Source organism: Engystomops pustulosus, chromosome 1, assembly GCF_040894005.1.
Source record: "Engystomops pustulosus chromosome 1, aEngPut4.maternal, whole genome shotgun sequence".
Classification (NCBI taxonomy): domain Eukaryota; kingdom Metazoa; phylum Chordata; class Amphibia; order Anura; family Leptodactylidae; genus Engystomops; species Engystomops pustulosus.
In genome coordinates this window covers 155,288,256-155,307,168 of record NC_092411.1, presented here as the reverse complement: position 1 = coordinate 155,307,168, position 18,913 = coordinate 155,288,256, and the positions used below count along the sequence as shown (strand labels likewise).

The 18,913-nt window shown below is 45.2% G+C and overlaps 1 protein-coding gene across 3 annotated transcripts in view; it reads right to left on the bottom strand.

The window, feature by feature from the left end:
- LOC140064966 (protein mono-ADP-ribosyltransferase PARP14-like) overlaps positions 1-16,640 on the bottom strand; it is a 96,921-nt gene extending 80,281 nt beyond the window's left edge. Inside the window, exons 1-2 of one of the 3 annotated variants that reach the window (XM_072112347.1) lie at positions 16,281-16,640; positions 14,622-14,707 (exon numbers count right to left, since the gene is read on the bottom strand). In XM_072112347.1, the coding sequence (XP_071968448.1) occupies positions 14,622-14,707; positions 16,281-16,485 (291 nt within the window). In that variant the 5' untranslated portion in view covers positions 16,486-16,640. Of the gene's footprint in view, positions 1-14,621; positions 14,708-14,903; positions 14,968-16,280 lie in introns of those variants that run through there. The other 2 variants (XM_072112329.1, XM_072112338.1) reach the window with 2 other exon arrangements.
- Positions 16,641-18,913: the final 2,273 nt, after the last annotated feature.

The following is an 18,913-nucleotide window of genomic DNA, read 5'->3' as shown; positions in this document are numbered from 1 at the left end:
AGAGGTCCCGCCAGCAGCAAGCCATGTTTCAGCAACAGGAGGAGAGGTTCTGCCAGCAGCAGGAAGAGTCCCGGGCTGATCGGCAGCTGCAGCAAGCCATGCTCCAGCAACAGCGGGAAGAGTCCCGAGCCATGTTCCAGCTGATGATGGAAAAGTTTTCTGGCGTTATGGTGGCATCGCAAGCGACGACTACTGAGGGGTCCCATACTGGTTTGCAAGGGTACCCGGTTGTCCAGCATTCCGCACGGGCTGCAGTACAAAAGGCTTTACAAAAGATGATGACGTAGAGGCGTATCTCACTGTGTTCGAGCGAGTAGCTGAGCGAGAGGAGTTACCAGCTGAGCAGTGGGCAGATGTCCTGGCACCGTTCCTGACAGGCGAGTCGCAGAAGGCTTACTACGACCTGAGTGAAACGGAGGCCCGTGAGTACCCCCAGCTAAAGGCGGAGATTCTGGCTCGTCTTGGGGTCACCGTTCAAGTTCGCTCCAGCCGGGTCTACCAGTGGGCTTACTCAGAAAAACTACCCCCACGCTCCCAAATGCATGACCTGATCCATCTTGTCCGGAAGTGGTTACAACCAGAGGACTGCACCCCAGGACAGATGGTAGAGAGAGTGGTTCTCAACAAGTTCACCCGTTCTCTGCCCTCTCGGCTCCAGTGGTGGGTTGGACAGGCCGGACCCACAAAAGCTGAGGAGCTCGTGTCCCTAGTAGAGAGGTATCGGGCTACGGAGGACCTTCTACTTACCTCTCCCACACGAAGCAGTGCCAGTGACAGGGTCACCAAACCAGCTGGTAAGACTGCTACTGCGGAAAAGGGGAGACATGTCAGGTTGGGAGGGGGTTCATTGGGGCGCGTGGATACCCAGAAACCCAGTGAGGCTCGTGACAGAGGTCATGTCCGTATCCAGTGCAGGCGGTGCCATGAAATGGGCCATATTGCTGCCAACTGTCCACTGTCAGTGGAGCCAATGGACTGCAACCAGACCCGGCGAGTGTCACTGTTTGCCCAGCCGGTTCTGGCGCCCGAGTCAGTCACGGATGCAGAATCCCAAGTGTGCATGGTCACAATCGGTGGTCACACAGTGGAAGCCTTGCTAGACTCAGGGAGTCTGGTCACCCTGGTGCGGGGAACTTTGGTTGATCCTGGACTATACAGTGGGCGGAGAGTGGGAGTGTTGTGTATACATGGGGACACTCGAGAATATCCCACTGCTGACATCAACCTACATACCCCTTGTGGCCCATGAAGTGGGGGTGGTGGGAACCCTGTTTCATGAGGCTATTATCGGCAGAGACTTACCGGTGTTTTGGGACCTCGGGAGACGAAGACCCACCTCAGGTGCTGTTGCAGATAATGGACATCAGGTATGTCCGGCCTTGGCCCCTGAACCCTTTGAGGCCGATGTACCCACACCAGCAGTAGGGGTGACCCCATGTGATGAATTCTCTCCCCTAGAGGTCCTAGCTGGTGAGGTCAAGGGCCACGAGGAGGTGGCCGACATGCCGGACCTTGAGATTTCCCGTGAAAATTTTGGGGCTGCACAGCTACAGGACCCTACCTTGTTTAAAGCACGGGAGTATGTTAAAGTGATAAATGGGGTACTCCAAATACCAGGGGCTGACAAAATATACCCCCGAATGGTGATTGTTGGGGAACTGTTGTACAGGGTCGAGGAGGTTGAGGAGGTTGAGCAACTTGTAGTACCCCAATCTCACCGTAGGCTGGTGCTAGAGTTGGCACACAAACATGTGCTGGGAGGGCACTTAGGTGCTGAGAAGACCCGAGAGAGGGTCCTGCAGCGATTTTTCTGGCCCGGGGTGTGGGAGGAGGTAAACCGGTATTGTAGCTCCTGCCCTGAGTGTCAACTTACTGCCCCGGTCTCCCACTTCAGGAGTCCTTTGGTCCCACTACCAATCATAGAGGTGCCATTCGAACGGATTGCAATGGATCTGGTTGGCCCCATAGTCAAATCCTCAAGGGGGCACCAATACATCCTAGTTATCCTGGACTACGCTACGCGGTATCCCGAGGCGATTCCATTAAGGAACACCTCCTCCAAAAATATTGCTAGGGAGCTGTTCCAGGTGTTCTCACGCACAGGCCTCCCCAAGGAAATCTTGACTGACCAGGGTACCCCATTCATGTCTAGGGTAATGAAGGAGATGTGTAAGTTACTGCAGGTTAAACAGCTCCGCACCTCTGTGTATCATCCTCAAACAGATGGCCTGGTCGAGAGGTTTAATAAGACCTTGAAGGGGATGCTAAAGAGGGTGGTCAGCAAAGATGGGAAGGACTGGGATTGTTTGTTGCCCTATTTGATGTTTGCCATACGTGAAGTTCCCCAGTCCTCCACGGGTTTCTCACCCTTTGAGCTGTTATATGGCCGTTCCCCACGTGGGCTTTTGGATGTAGCCAAGGAGACCTGGGAACAGGAGAGGACCCCCCACCGTAGTGTGATAGAACACGTCTCCCTTATGCAGGACCACATAGCGGCGGTAATGCCCCTTGTAAAGGAGCACATGACAAGGGCACAAGAGGCCCAGTCTAGGGTCTACAATAGGTCAGCCAGACTCAGGACCTTTAACCCAGGCGACAGAGTGCTAGTTCTGGTGCCCACCGTTGAGAGCAAGTTCTTGGCAAAATGGAAAGGACCATATGAGGTCATGGAGAAAGTGGGGGAGGTAACCTACAAGGTATCTCAGCCGGGGAGGAGGAAACCCGAACAGATATACCACGTGAACCTCCTAAAGCCATGGAGGGAAAGAGAGTCCCTGATGGCCGTGGGAGTAGAAAAAGCGTCTGTCCCCAAGAAGGGGACACCGGAGGTAGGTGTACCCGATGCCAAGGTGCCTGAAGTACGGATCTCGGAGTCCCTCTCCAGGGCCCAGATTCAGGAAGCAAAGGAGTTTGTGCTCCGAAATGTGGATGTGTTCTCTAAGTTACCGGGACGTACTTCAGTCATCAAGCATGACATCATAACCGAACCCCACATCCGGGTACATCAAAAACCCTACCGGTTCCCCGAAGCGCGCCGGCTTGCCATATCCGAAGAAGTCAGGCAGATGTTAGACCTGGGGGTTATCGAGGAGTCTAAAAGTGACTGGTCGAGTCCTATTGTGTTGATTCCCAAACCTGATGGTTCCCTACGGTTCTGCAATGATTTTAGGAAGTTAAACGAGGTGTCCAAATTTGATTCTTATCCCATGCCCAGGGTTGACGAGTTGATAGAACGACTTGGACAGGCTAGGTTCTTCTCCACCCTTGACCTGACTAAAGGGTATTAGCAGGTACCCCTTACTGACAGGGCCAAAGAGAAGACCGCTTTTGTTACTCCTGATGGGCTTTTTCAGTACGTGGTACTCCCCTTTGGGCTACATGGGGCTCCCGCCACATTCCAGAGGTTAATGGATCTCGTGCTAAAACCTCACCGGAGATATGCCTCGGCCTACCTGGATGACATCATAGTTTATAGTACCGATTGGGAGAGTCACCTGGCCAAGGTGCAAGCAGTGGTAGACTCCCTGAGGGCGGCAGGGTTGACAGGGTTGACAGCGAACCCCCAAAAATGTGCACTGGGTCTGGAAGAGGCCCGTTACCTGGGGTACCGTATTGGGCGAGGTGTCAGCAAACCCCAAGTAAATAAAGTAGAGGCGATCCAGCAGTGGCCACGACCTATGAGCAAGAAGTAAGTGAGGGCTTTCCTAGGCATAGTGGGCTATTATCGCCGATTTATCCCCGATTTTGCTACCATAGCGGCACCCCTGACTGACCTGACCAAGGGTAGCAGGGCGGTGATGGTAAAGTGGAGTGAAGAGGCTGAGGGGGCGTTTCAGCGACGGTTTTGTGCGAGGGAGCGGTACTGATCACCCCTAACTTCACCAAGACTTTTATTGTGCAGACTGACGCTTCTGACGTGGGCTTAGGGGCTGTCCTGTCCCAAGTAGTGGAGGGTGAGGAACATCCTGTGACATTCCTGATCCGCAAGCTCACACCTCCTGAAAAGAACTATAGCATAGTTGAGAGGGAGTGCTTGGCGATAAAATGGGCTCTGGAATCCCTGAGGTATTACTTGGTAGGGCGATAGTTTACACTAGTGACCGATCACTCTCCCCTCACCTGGATGAATGTTGCAGAATTTCAAATTCACGGTGGAACATCGAGCAGGAAAGCTGCATGGGAATGCCGATGCCCTGTCTCGTACCCACTGTCTGATGGCCAAAAGTGTTCGCCCCCACAGGGTCAAACAGAGGGGGAGGGTATGTGAGACACTGAAGGGGTTAACTGTGGATGGGCGGTATGTTTCCCCTAGGTTTTGCTATTATGCAAGGCCTTAGTGCTGAGGTTTGTGTCCAGCACCTTGGACACAGGTGGTGGGAACAGCCCAATTAGCCTCATAAAGCCGCTCAGCAGAGCTGGAAGTGTTGTCTCTCTGGAAGGAGGCTGGAGAGCACACAGCCCGGTCCTCTGTGCCTGGAGCAACGAAAAGTGTTTTGTTAGTGGTGAGTCAGAAAACCATTGTTTAGTTAGCACCCTGACGGGTAGGATATTATTTTGTTTTTGATGCCTGAATGTGAAGGCTGTTTAATTTTGTTCCTGCTGAAATTGGTGTACTTTGGTGTCACTGTCGTGAACTGCATCACAGCACCCCGCTACCACGGTCTCTACTGGGCCAAATCCCCCGCAAGGCGCTCAGCGTCCGATATATCGGATGCTGAGCTCAGTGAATTAGCGCTCAGCATCCGATATACTGGACGTAGCGCTGATGGCAGTTCAGCTTAAGATCTGAACCAAACCGGCATCGGGAAACAAGGGGTGTGGCTGTAACTAATAGCCGGCAGCGCAGTTTAACACCCGCAGTCTGAGTGAGTTCAGATTGCGGGTGTGTAACATGCCTTTGGGCGGTCTTTCCCCCACGATCGGCCCCCCTGCACCGTTTTGGGGGGGGGGCACTGATCTTTGCTGTGGCAACCAGAGCTGCCTGCAGGCACTGCCAGTAAGATGGCGTCTCTGACGTCATCTTAAAGGCACAATGTCAGCCTATGCATGTGCATAGGCTGATACTGCTAATACCCTGCAATACATCAGTATTGCAGAGTATTATCATGAACAAGCATTATCATGAACCCTAAACGGCTCACCATGCCCTGGTTAAAAATGGTGTGGGATGGGGTGACTGGCTGGACTGTGGCTTCCTATTATACATGTGCAACACCACGTATAGGCAAGGGAGTGTTGGACCCTCTAGGGGAGTCTGATCAACTCACCTTTTGGGTAATGCAGTCAATTAACGTAAATTAGCAGCTGTATATACTGCCTTTGCAGGCAAGGGTTAAGCTTTCTAAAGTTATTGTCCCATTGTATTCCTTCATGTGAACTAGAGTGTGATTGGAGAGTGAGCCACCATCTGACCAGGGTTTAACAAAACCCCTGGACAGGAAGGGTCAAGGGCTCTTGGAACCCAGCTCTTTTACCAGAGAGATCTTGGAGCACATGCTCTGACCACAGCTCTCCTAGAGAGCACATCTTTTCACAAGACGCACTGAGTGACCAGAGACAGTGTCTGTGCACCACTAGCACAGACACACAACTAATCCCAGGACAAGCAGCAGCATACACATCTGTGTCTGTGCACCACAAGCACAGACACACAACTAATCCCAGGACAAGCAGCAGCATCCACATCTGGACATAGCTACATCCCAACCTGCATCTACTACCAGGCTGGTGAATCTACTCCTGAGGATCACTCTCCATGACAACTCCAGTAATCCGGAATCATCCTGTAATCCGGTATCTGTAACAAGACCGTTTGGCCCGTTGCCTGCAGTTGTTCCAATAAAGAACATGAATTATTTTGCACATCGTTGCCTCCGTCTGATCCCTGGATACGGCTGTATTACCATCACGGGCTCCCCATCCATTACCCAGGGACATATATTACAGACACTAAGGGGTTGCCCCAGGGAGAATCAGTACCTTAGCCTCTCCCTCCATATTTCTTGCACACACCACCTGCTGAAGACCTGCCAGGCCCTCCGATCCCCTCCCCAGCCCTCCGGTCCCCATACCAAGCACCGTGACATCAGCGTGCCTAGGCCGCAACCGCCAGCCACTCCGGTATTCTGGGCTCCAGTTGCCTCCAGGCCCCAAGGCTAGGCCCGGTGGGAGATGTTGCACAATACATGGGTTGTTCCAACTACCACACTATGTAGGGATACACAGCTAACTAAGTACACTGCATGGCTCTGAAAGGTAGGAGAGTTTTGAAATGCAATTTTAGCCAATTTCATTTTTTGATGCCATACTGCCTTTGCAGACCCTTTGAAATTCCTGTCAAGTGGAATCCCTGGGAAGTGACCCCTTTGTGGAAACTATGTGGAACTCATCAATGAGGTGCACTAAGCATATTAAACCCACTGATTTGAATTAAGGTGTAGAAAATTAAAAAATTTAGGCAGGGCAGTTTCTAGGTAATTTGTTGTACAGGGCGAATCTCAAAAATTTCCAGTCCCACTGCACACTACCCACGTATATAAGAGTCAAGCATACTGTCCACCAGTAGAAACACAAAAATCCAAAATGTTCAGCTCACCTCTGTCCTAGTGATTGGACAGAAAACCCCTCCGGGCACGACTGTAGTAAGAAAAGAGTTCCAGCACTCTCAAGTGAATATCGTCAGAAAACTTCTTACTTTATTGCATTTCAGATAAAAGCATATTAACATGATATGGTAGTGTGCATAGTTACAAATGACATTGCATAACAGGTAACAATGAACTGCCCACCAGTATATAGAGAGCCAACACGCTGCAGCTCCCCCAGTATATAGGGAGCCAGAACACTGCAGCCCTCCAGTATATAGGTAGACACAGCACACTACAACCCCCAGTATATAGGTAGCCCCAGCACAATGCCTCCACCCAGTATATAGGTAGTCTCAGCACACTGCAGCCCCCCAGTATATAGGTAGCCATAGCTAGCACACAGCAGATCCTCCTCCCCCCCAGTATATTGGTAGCAACAGAACAAAGCAGCCTCCCCCCAGTATATAGATAGCACAATGCAGTCATAGTATGTGCGTGAGCAGAGTGAACAGAGCTGTTTCAAAATACTGCAGTAGATAGAAAAGGAGCCACAGGGAGGACCAGAAGGTGAGTACTTTTTTTTTACTAGGCAGTGTGCGGCTGCAGGCACCTCTTGTGTCTTCCACCTGGTTGTTCCCCCAGTATGTAGGGAGCCAGCACAATGCAACACAATGCAACTCCACCAGTATATAGGTAACCACAGCACACTGAAGCTCCCCCAGTATATAAGTAGTCCCAGCACACTGCATCCCCCCAGTATATAGGTAGATCCAGCACCCTGCAGCCCTTCAGTAAATAAATAGCCGTATATAGGTAGCTAGCACACTGCAGATCCCCCACAGTATATTGGTAGCTGCAGCACAAAGCAGCTCCTCCCGGTATATATGTAGCCCCAGCACAATGCAGTCATAGTATTGTAAATTGTAAAATGTATTATTTTGCTTTTGTATTTTATAGGATGACTGTATATAGTTATAGGGGACTGTATATAGTTATTATAGGGGGTGTATATAGTTATCAGAGGGTCAAAAAAGGAAAGATTGAGGAGCAGCACCGCGTTGGGGAGAGAAAAACTCGTGTGCAGGTCTTCACAACAGGGTTCACTAAGGGCCCTTATGTCCAGGAAAGAAGAAATACTGAAGCAGCACTCCGTAAATGTGTTTTTATTCCACCTTTATGATGCGACGTTTCGTCCATTCAATCAAGACATGCTTGAAAATGTCTTGATTGAATGGACGAAACGTCGCATCATGAAGGTGGAATAAAAACACATTTACGGAGTGCTGCTTCAGTATTTCTTCTTTCCTAGTTATCAGAGGGGGTGTATATAGTTATTAGAGGGGGACTTTATGTAGTTATTAAAGGGGGACTGTATATAGTTATTATAGGGGTGTATATAGTTATTATGGGTGTCTGTATATAGTTATTATAGGGGGTTGTATTTAGTTATTATAGGGAAGGTGTATATAGTTATTATAGGGGGTGTATATAGTTATTATAGGGGTTGTATATAGTTATTAAAGGGAGGGTGCATATAGTTATTATAGGGGGTGTATAGTTATAGGGGACTATATAGTTATAGGGGATGTATAGTTATTATAGGGATGTGTATTGTTATTATAGGGGAATATATAGTTATAGGGGGTGTATAGTTATTATAAGCGAACTGTATATAGTTATAGGGAGGGTGTATATAATTATTATAGGGGGACTGTATATAGTTATTATAGGGAGGGTGTATATAGTTATTTTAGGGGGCTGTATATAGTGAATGCTGGGGGAGCTGTATATAGTGATTGCTGTGGGAGCTGTATACAGTGATTGCTGTGGGAGCTATATACAGTGATTGCTGGGGAGCTATATATAGTGATTGCTTGGGGAGCTGTATATAGTGATTACTGGGGGAGCTGTATATAGTGATTGCTGGGGAAGCTGTTTACAGTGATTGCTGGGGGAGCTGTATGCAGTGATTGCTGGGGGTTCTGTATATAGTGATTGCTGGGGGAGCTGTATATAGTGATTGCTGGTGGAGCTGTATATAGTGATTGCTGGTGCAGTTGGAGCTGTATATAGTGATTGCTGGTGGAGCTGTATATAGTGATTGCTGGTGGATCTGTATATAGTGATTGCTGGTGGAGCTGTATATAGTGATTGCTGTTCCCTGTCTAGACTACATTCAATGGGGGCCCCCACCATATTTTGCGCTCAGGGGCCCCCACCAACCTTAATCCGGCCCAGTTGGTAAGTGGGAGTCCTGGAAGATAAGATACCGTCAATGCATCCTGATATGGGCAGAGTGGTGCACAATCTCTCTAACTTACAGTCCAAAGTGATTGATTTGGAGAATCGTAGAAATTGTAGAAATACACCTGATTGAAGTCCCTGAAAATGTGGAGGGGCAGCACCCTGCTTAATTTCTAGAGGAGTGGTTTATTTCCCAGATTGACAAAGATATCTTGATCCCTCTATTTGCTATTGTTACGGATCAAGGGTAGTGGACCCACTGAACCACCGCGAGTGATGACGTAAGCGGACACCTGGGAGTAGAGTCTAAGTGGCACCTGGTTTTCTTGCTGCGGCGGGATACCACCAGGTCGCTCCACAGTAGCGACTTTGCTTTGTGCTGATAGCCAAGGTGACTTACAGAATCGTAAGGCTGAGACGGAGTCGTGGACAGGCTAGAGGTCAAGACTAGTAGCACAGGATCAGAGTCAGGAACAAGGCAGAAGGTCAGGGCTGGCAGCAGAGGAGCAAAGTCAGGAACGGAATCGAGATCAAAACTAGAAATCACTATAAATGCACAATGTAACAGGAAACAAGCTTTCACAAAGGCACAAGGCACAAAGCTCTAGCAGGGGACAGAGGAAGGGGCCGGCAATTTAACAGGGATCTTTGTCCAAAGTGTTGGCCAGCGGCGCTCCACTACCTCTCCTTCTCCAAATACTTCATTATCGCAACAGGGATATTATATTGCGAGCAGCCAGGGACAATCCTGATCTTATGCTCAGACGCCGAGTTTCAATATTCCTGGATTTCTCGGCAGAGGTCCAAAAGAAGAGGGCACAATATGTGAATATCAAGAAGCTGCTGAGAGCCCTGCAGTTACCATATGCCAGCAGGAGGACCTCCAAAGTTCCAAACAGCCAGTGAAGCGTTCCTTTAAAATAGCGCTGAGAGCAGCATCTCTTAAGTTTCCTGGGACTGCAGGAAGTTTTGGTGGATTTGGTCCTATTTAGTGAATTCTGTCCTGGGGCGATGTTCTGAGTGCCCACAGAAATGCCTGTGCACCTGTGCCATAGGTTCGCCATCACTGCCCTATGCCATGCTATACCCAGCACATCTGAGAGTGGTTGTATTTGAAGAGCGCGGGATTTAACATTCAAATTGTGTCGCAAGCCCAAACACTTACATAGACTACAAAAAAGATGGTGAACTCTGTTGGACCTGAGCGGGGAAGCGACACATGCAGGATATCGGGAGCATGATCTTACTAAATCACGGCACAGTGCATTATTGTCAGACAATGTACTTTCAGTTAACTCCAGAGGATGGCTAAGTAAATGTTCTCCAATATATCTGTTAATCACAGAGCATAGATGTCCCATGAATTCCATTCTACATACACTACTCACTCTCAGGGGGTCAGGGTATTAGTGCATCAATCTATTCCATTTACCTGTGTAGAAAATTTGATTGACCCTGAAGGCTGTATTTTGTGCCTCAAATGTAATATACATGGAATGTTGATGTTACTAATAGCAATATATATTTATACAGTGCACACAGATTACGCAGCGCTGCACAGAGCTTGCCAAATCGTTCCCTGTCCCCAATGGGGCTCAAAATCTAATCAACCAACCAGTATGTTTTGGAGTGTGGGAGGAAACACACACAAACACGAAGAGAACATATAAACTCTTTGCAGATGTTGAGACTTGAACCCAGGTCCCCAGCTCTGTAAGGCTGTAGTAATGCTAACCACTAAGTCACCGTGAGTTTTTCAGCACAAAAAAAAGTGCTGAAAAAACCAAACTCGGCTTATACTCAAGTCCATAAATAAAACAAAGTCAATACCTTTCCGAAGCCCATCATAGGTCCTCATCTTTCTTCCAGCGGCAGGTCCTTGCGTGCTAGCGACACACAGGTTATGACGTCAGCTGCCTGCTGACATCATAGTGAGTGTCGGCAGCATGCACGCACCTGTCTATACACACACTATGATGTGTATTTTGTTTTTAAATATTTGGTATGTATTTCTTGATGAATAATAAAAGTTGTTTCATTCACTTCTGGGCTTTTATATGCACATGTCTTTTTTCCTTTGCTGTGGGTGAGTTCACAGGTCACCCATGCAGTCTTGGAGTAAACATGGGGAATAAGGTCTTGTAGTAGTTTGTGCAGGTGGATCATAAGGGCTATATGTCTGGCCATCGTGGTGGGCTGGGATCCCACATTCCCCCCCAAATTTCTGTATTTATCCTGTTGTCCTTGTTCTCTCCATTTTGCTATCTTTTGATGGTACTGATGATGGTTTTTACCATTTGTATCTTGTATATCACAGCATGGCGAGCTGCCTATCCTTGCGTAGGGACATACTTAGGGTATTTCATATGCACTGCTTAACCCCTAGGGGACACAGCCTATTTTGGCCTTAAGGACGAGGCCCCATTCTTCAAATCTGACCTGTGTCACTATAAGTGGTTATAGCTTTGGAACGCTATGAGATATCCAGGGGATTTTTAGATTGTTTTCTCGTGACACATTGTACTTCAAATTAGTTTAAAAATTTGGATGATATCTTTTGTGTTTAGTTATGAAAAAAAACAAAATTTGGCAAAAATTTGGAAAAATTCTTTATTTTCAACGTTCTAAATTCTCTACTTTTGATGCAGATAGTCATAGCTCCCAAATAAATTCATAACTTACATTTCCCAAATGTCTGCTTTATGTTGGCATGGTTTTTTAAGATTCCACATATTTTACTAGAATGTTATGAGGCTCAGAATTTAGGTATCATTTTTCACATTTTTTGTAAAATCACCAAAACCCGCATTTAGATGGACCTGCTCAACTTCTAATTGACACTGAGAGGCCTAAATAATAGTGAGACTCGTAAATTACCCCATTGTGGAAACTACACACCTCAACGTATGAAAAACCACTTTTAAGAAGTTTGTTAACGCTTTACGTGTTTTATAGGGGTTAGAACAAAATGGAGGTGCAGTCTGCAAATTGTAATATTTTTTCACAATACACTCATTTTGGGTGGAAAATTAAACATTTACAATGGATTAAATGAATAAAGGCTCCACAATGTTTGTTACCCAATTTCTCCCGAGTACACGGATACTCTATATGTGGTGGTAACCTGCTGTATGGGCGCACGGCCGGGCATAGAAGGGAAGGAGGCGCCATCCAGAGCAGATTTTCTATGTCACATTGTACAGGCTATAATTTTTTTCTTTTTTTTAATGTGGACCTATAGGGGCTTATTTCTTTTGCCACATGAGATGCACTTTTCTGGTACGTAATTTGGGGGAATCTATAGGCTAATTGGTGAGATTTTATTAACTCTTCGTTGGTGGAGGAAATGAAAATCATCACTTTTCAGGAAGATTTTTATGGGTTTTTTTTTTTGCCCGTTTACCATACCATAAAAATAGTATATTATTTTTATTCTATGGGTCGCCACGATTACAAAAAGACCTCATTTATATAGATTTTTTATTTTTTTCCCATTTTTACTGCATAAAAAGTAATTTGGCAAAAATGTTGTTAATTTTAGCATCACCGTCTTTCATATGCATAACTTTTTTATTTTTCGGCTGACAAATCTGGTTAAGGGCTTATTTTTTGCGAGAAGGATTGTTCTTTTTAGTGGTCTTATTTTAGATTGCGTAACATTTTTTAAATCCCTTTTTAGAGCATTTTTATAGGGTATTAATTGAAAATGATCTTTTTTCTGGAGCTTTTTTTTGTTTTGTTTTGTTTTGTACGGGGGTTCACTTTGCGGATCTAATAACGATTCTGTTTTATTATGCAGATTGTTACGGACGCAGCGATACCAAATATGTGGGGTTTTGTGTATTTTATTCAATTGTACTGAATAAAAACCAATTTGGAGAAAATCTTGTTCATTTTAGCATCACCATCTTTTCATATGCATAACTTTTTTATTTTTCGGCTGACAAATCTGGTTAGGGGCTTATTTTTTGCGAGAAGAGTTGTTCTTTTTAGTGGGCTTATTTTGGAGTGCATAACATTTTTTAAATTACTTTTTAGAGCATTTTTTGATAGGGTATAATTAAAAATTATCTTTTTTCGGAACGTTTTTGCGGGTTTTTTTCTACGGCGTGTACCGTGCGGGTCCAGTAACGATTCTGTCTTATTATACAGATTGTTACGGACGCGGCAATACCAAATATGCGGGGTTTTTTGTGTTTTTGTGTTTTTTATACTTTATTAAGTGTTTTTATGGGAAAGTGACATTTTAGGGGCTTATATTTTTATGTATTTATTTTTTATTTATTATAATGTGTAGTGTTAAGTGTTTTTGCATATTTTTACTTATACATACTTGAACTTAAACCAGTGATGCTCTGATCACTGGTTTAAGTTCAATACACTGCTCTACAATACTATTTTATTGTAGAGCAGTGTAAACTGTCTGAGCAAGCTTGCGCATGCTCAGACAGTTTACAGCCAGACCCGGAAGGGGTCTGGCTGCCATGGAGACCGGGCAGCTCCGGGGCACATGCCAGTCCTCGGAGCTGCCCAGAAGTGGATCGGATCCCCCGGTAAGCGGCACGGGGGATCCGATCCACAGCGCAAACACCCTTACACGCCGCGGTCATGTTTGACCGCGGCGTGTAAGGGGTTAACACCCGCGATCGGAGCCGGCTCCGATCGCGGGTGTTAGCGCAGGCTGTCAGCTGTACTAGACAGCTGACAGCCGCTGCTTCTGGTACCGGCTCCGTTCGTGAGCCGGTGCCAGAAGCAGGACGTTATAGAACGTCCCCGTGCGCTAAGCATCTAGCCCCGGGGACGTACTATAACGTCCTGGTGCGCCTAGGGGTTAACTACAGTGTGACAAGTTGTCATCATGATACATGTGCTATACCAAGCTTTGCTTATTCATTATATTTTTAGAAATATGTAGCCAATTTTCTACCCAGCAGTTGGCATCTGTGTTAAATAATAACACAGATGCCGGATAACTGGGGAGTAGGTTTACATGTCATTCATGGAGTCTTCATCACATAGCTTGTCTAATGGCTCAGTCTCTAGCTCTTCTACTGTGCTGAACAATCATCCTCTCCAAATTAATGATAAAATTGCTATAGAGAGAGCCATCAGAACAGTATAAGATTTTGTTGTGAGCATTCAGAAGGTTGGTATATAATAGATACAAGCTACAAAATGTTTAAACAAACCAACACAAAAATTATTTTAGCATTTATTAACAGAATTCAAAATCAGGCAAGGATAAACCAGGGACACTTACAAGTAGATCCATGCACTGTGACTGTAGTTATTTTCTTACATGTGTTATCCTTAGCTGCTAATGAGCCTGGAAGGCTGCTAGGGAGGTTCCCAGAGACCCTCCTTGCTGCAGAATCACAGGCTGTTAGACTGTCTCCCACTGCCCCCTGCTCCTGTTTGGAACTTCCCCCTCTCTCTGCCTTATATAATCTCACTACAGCACAAGAGGTTTCATAACACAGTGGGAGGGGGAAGTACTCTTTGCACAACCTGTGAATGTGCAGGACAAATGGGCTCTGGAAACTGCCCCAGCAGCATTTTAGGCTCATTCGCATAATCATTACAGTTCATTTTAGAAGGAAGGAGGCTATGGATAACAAACATAAGAAGAGTACCACAGCCACAGTGCCTAGATATATAAGGCACTGGTTATCCCTGGTTTATCATTCTTGTTTTTGATGGAAGAATTCCATTAAGCAAAGCTTGTACATTCACCATACTATTTTTTTAACGTTTTGATAATTCAAAACACATGTTATTGATACACATTACCTGATCTTCCTCCTCAATTGTGAAATATATTAATTGTCCCTCCAACACCATACTGTGGTCTTTCTTATTTATCACTCTTTCCTTCACTGTTAACCAAAAAAAAAAGTTGTAATCTGTTGTAATATACAGTGTGAATAAAACCACAAAAGTAGTATCTGCTTCCTCTATTTATAAAGATCAACCTATAGGCGGTTTAATAAATATTGATAGAAAAAGCATGGGAGTTGCACAATTTTCTATATAAATTTTAATTTTAATTTCATAGTTAATCTAAAAGTATACCTGACTTTTTAACAAGCTACCAAGATATTCAGGATTACTGGCATCCATTCTTCATGAATCTGGCTCTATAAAGGTAGATCGGGTGGTAGGTGGATGTAAGGGATGTGAGGATAGCTCTTTTTAAAGCTAATCCTCACGTCCCCGCTAACTTTTACTAAACTTTATTCCCTTAATATGTAAATTTACTTATGAGGCTACTGGGGCGTGGAGTAGCAGGGCACGAGGCTACACGGCGCGGCTACTCCACGCCCCAGTAGCCACGTTACCCCTCCTACCCTGTGTATGCGGCGCGCAGCATCCGACAAGCCGGAGTTCTGCGCATGCACAGTAGTTCCGACCTCGGAGCTGTGGCTGCTCAGCCGCGGACCTGCCCTCGCCAGCATGTCGGGCGAGGCCGCGCAGCTACGAGGAGCTGTGCGCTGAACACACAGGGTAGGAGGAGTAACGTGGCTACTTGGGCGTGGAGTAGCCGCGCCGTGTAGCCTCGTGCCCGGCTACTCCACGCCCCAGTAGCCGAATAAGTAAATTTACATATTAAGGGAATAAAGTTTAGTAAAAGTTAGCGAGGACGTGAGGATTAGCTTTAAAAAGAGCTATCCTCACTTCCCTTACATCCACCTACCACCAGATCTACCTTTATAGGTAGAATCGTGGTGGTAGGTGCCCTTTAACAGATGGCACTGAACCACAACTGCTGGAGCTTAGAAGGGAGAGGGTAGTAAAAAAAATTAAAGTTATTTAAAGAAAAAGTCGCAATAATGTAGTTATTAAAACATTAGATTTGTCAGTTCTCAATCTTTACGAATTAAAAAAAAAAAAATCATTCTCGAAGGTATTCATGTTAAACAACAACAGAGTTGCAGGCGCCCCTCATTTTGCACACAGGAAGAGTCCGAAGTTGCCAAACACCAAAGTTCTAACTTGGAAAACCTTGATAGTGAGTTAACAATGTTCGACTCCTGTGTAACCCCCATTTAATGTCAAATTTGGTAAAAATCATATATTCTGGTTTCTTCCTTTTCATATGCACCACTCTTAAACACCAACCTTGAAGCCACAATGTAATATAAAGGGGAGGTTTATGTAGGGAAACTCTTAATGCAATACGTTATTTATTTTTTTGTCTATTTTTCTCTTTTATTTCAATGTAGTTTATGCTAGATCATAACTTCCTGGTATGCTGCTCTATGTTGTTTACCTTAGAGGAAACAAAAGTGAAAGGGCTAGGTCCTAAATACGGTATATGGAAATATGAAATTGTCTGAGACACTCCACAAAAATTCATAATTCATTATCAAAGTCTACATTCTGATAAAGCCGTTTTTAAAAGAGATTTTTGTTACATGGATTACTAAAATACATGAATGCACATCTTACCTTCCTTCTTCTTGTAGCTCACTCTATATAAGGAGGAACCAAACTTAATAACTTCACATTCTCCTCCATTAGACCTTTTTCTCAAAGAAAAGTAATGTTTTAGATCCTTTTCTTGTTTCTCACTCAGCTCCCCGCTGCAACGGACGTTAATGGAAAAGATCTCCATGCTATTTATATTCTTATGATAAACGACATAAGAATACATGTATTTCAAAAGAAGTATTCAAATGAAAGTGAAAGCACTGCCACTAAGAAGTTACTACCCTGAAGATAAGGAAATACTGTAAATACACAAGATCGGGAATTTACCTTTCTGCTTCAGAACTTCAGAAGAAATACACAAAGGATTCGAGAGAGTTAGAACATAATGCCTCTGCTGTGCTCACCATAGCTAAAAAATAAGCTTCAAAGCAGATAAGTACATAGAAATATTGGGGCTTTAAATTAGGTTTAGGTCCCTTATTAAATTTCTATGCAGGGCCCCAATAAAGAGCGTAAAAACAGCTCTGTCTCCACCTGGACCAAAATGCTGGCAATATGCTTCTCCATAAGGAAAAGTTAACAGAATCCCTCCTTCCCCAGTACTTGGCTCTTCCAAGACCCTTTCACCATGCTGTAGCTGCTCTCCCCTGAATACCTAATTTTTACATCCCCTAGCTGCTAACTCCTGTGTCCCCCTTCTTACACCTGTTTCCCACCCATCTGCTCAGTCTTATGCCCCCCTCACATGCTCACTCTTTTGTCCCAATAGATGCTCACTGCTATGGACCCCAGTTCCTCTTCCCCGTACAAGCGCCTCACTCCTATGCACCCAACTGCTCACTTCTATGTCCACTCAGCTGTTTACAACTGTTTCACAGTTGGGATGGTGTAATGGGCATTACAAGTTTCTTGCTTTTTCCTCCAAACGTAACAATGTTCACGTAACTATGAAAATTAAGGTCTTTGTACCTGTGAGCATTTACAAACATTAATCTTTTAATTCAGCTTTTTTATGTTTCTTTTGAAGTAATTGCTTCTTCCTGTCAGTACTCAAAACAATACTTTTGTTTGTAGATAATGACAAACTCTTACCAGTTTTAGCCAGCATATTCAGCTTTTTTCTGGGTGGATATGCACATTTTGGTCCAAAGCATGTTCACCTCTGGGACATAGAACCCATCTCCTTCCTGAGCGGTATGATGGGTAAACCTTCCCATTCTGTTTGTACTTACATATACTTACTTGTACAGGTGCACCAGGAGGTTGTTATGGCGGACTCTATGTACATGTTCAAGAGGGGCCTGAATGCCTTTCTGGAGAGAAAAAATATCACGGGTTATGGGGATAAAACATTTATTTAATTCTTAAAGATTGGACTTGATGGACTTGCGTCTTTTTCCAGTCTTATATACTATGATACTATGTGAACGAACCAACTTCAGGTTTCATGAAATTGCACCCAATGATGAAGCAGACTTGTAGTCCACAATTCTCATCCTGTTATATTGGCAGTGTGTTTCAGGGGTGCCTTAAAATACACCCACATGCACATCTTTAATTAACTCAAATGTTGCCAATAAATAAGAAAGTAATGTGGGTTGTTCATAGCTGCATTGGAAATCAAAATGAGAGAAAAACACACAATTTCTGAAATGTCAAAGTCATTGTTTAGTCCTATGTGAAAATATCATAACATGAGGAAAATATAGGTATTATACACTCACCGGCCGCTTTATTAGGTACACCATGCTAGTAACGGGTTGGACCCCCTTTTGCCTTCCGAACTGCCTCAATTCTTTGTGGCATAGATTCAACAAGGTGCTGGAAGCATTCCTCAGAGATTTTGGTCCATATTGACACATGATGCGAATCTCCCGTTCCACCACATCCCAAAGGTGCTCTATTGGATTGAGATCTGGTGACTGTGGAGGCCATTTGAGTACAGTGAACTCATTGTCATGTTCAAGAAACCAGTCTGAGATGATTCCAGCTTTATGACATGGCGCATTATCCTGCTGAAAGTAGCCATCAGATGTTAGGTACATTGTGGTCATAAAGGGATGGACATGGTCAGCAACAATACTCAGGTAGGCTGTGGCGTTGCAGCGATGCTCAATTGGTACCAAGGGGCCCAAAGAGTGCCAAGAAAATATTCCCCACACCATGACACCACCACCAGCAGCCTGAACCATTGATACAAGGCAGGATGGATCCATGATTTCATGTTGTTGACGCCAAATTCTGACCCTACCATCCGAATGTCGCAGCAGAAATCGAGACTCATCAGTCCAGGCAACGTTTTTCCAATCTTCTACTGTCCAAATTGTAGCCTCAGTTTCCTGTCCTTAGCTGAAAGGAGTGGCACCCGGTGTGGTCTTCTGCTGCTGTAGCCCATCTGCCTCAAAATTCAACGTACTGTGCGTTCAGAGATGCTCTTCTGCCTACCTTTGTTGTAACGGGTGGCGATTTGAGTCACTGTTGACTTTCTATCAGCTCGAACCAGTCTTCCCATTCTCTTCTGACCTCTGGCATCAACAAGACATTTCCGCCCACAGAACTGCCGCTCACTGGATGTTTTTTCTTTTTCGGACCATTCTCTGTAAACCCTAGAGATGGTTGTGCGTGAAAATCCCAGTAGATCAGCAGTTTCT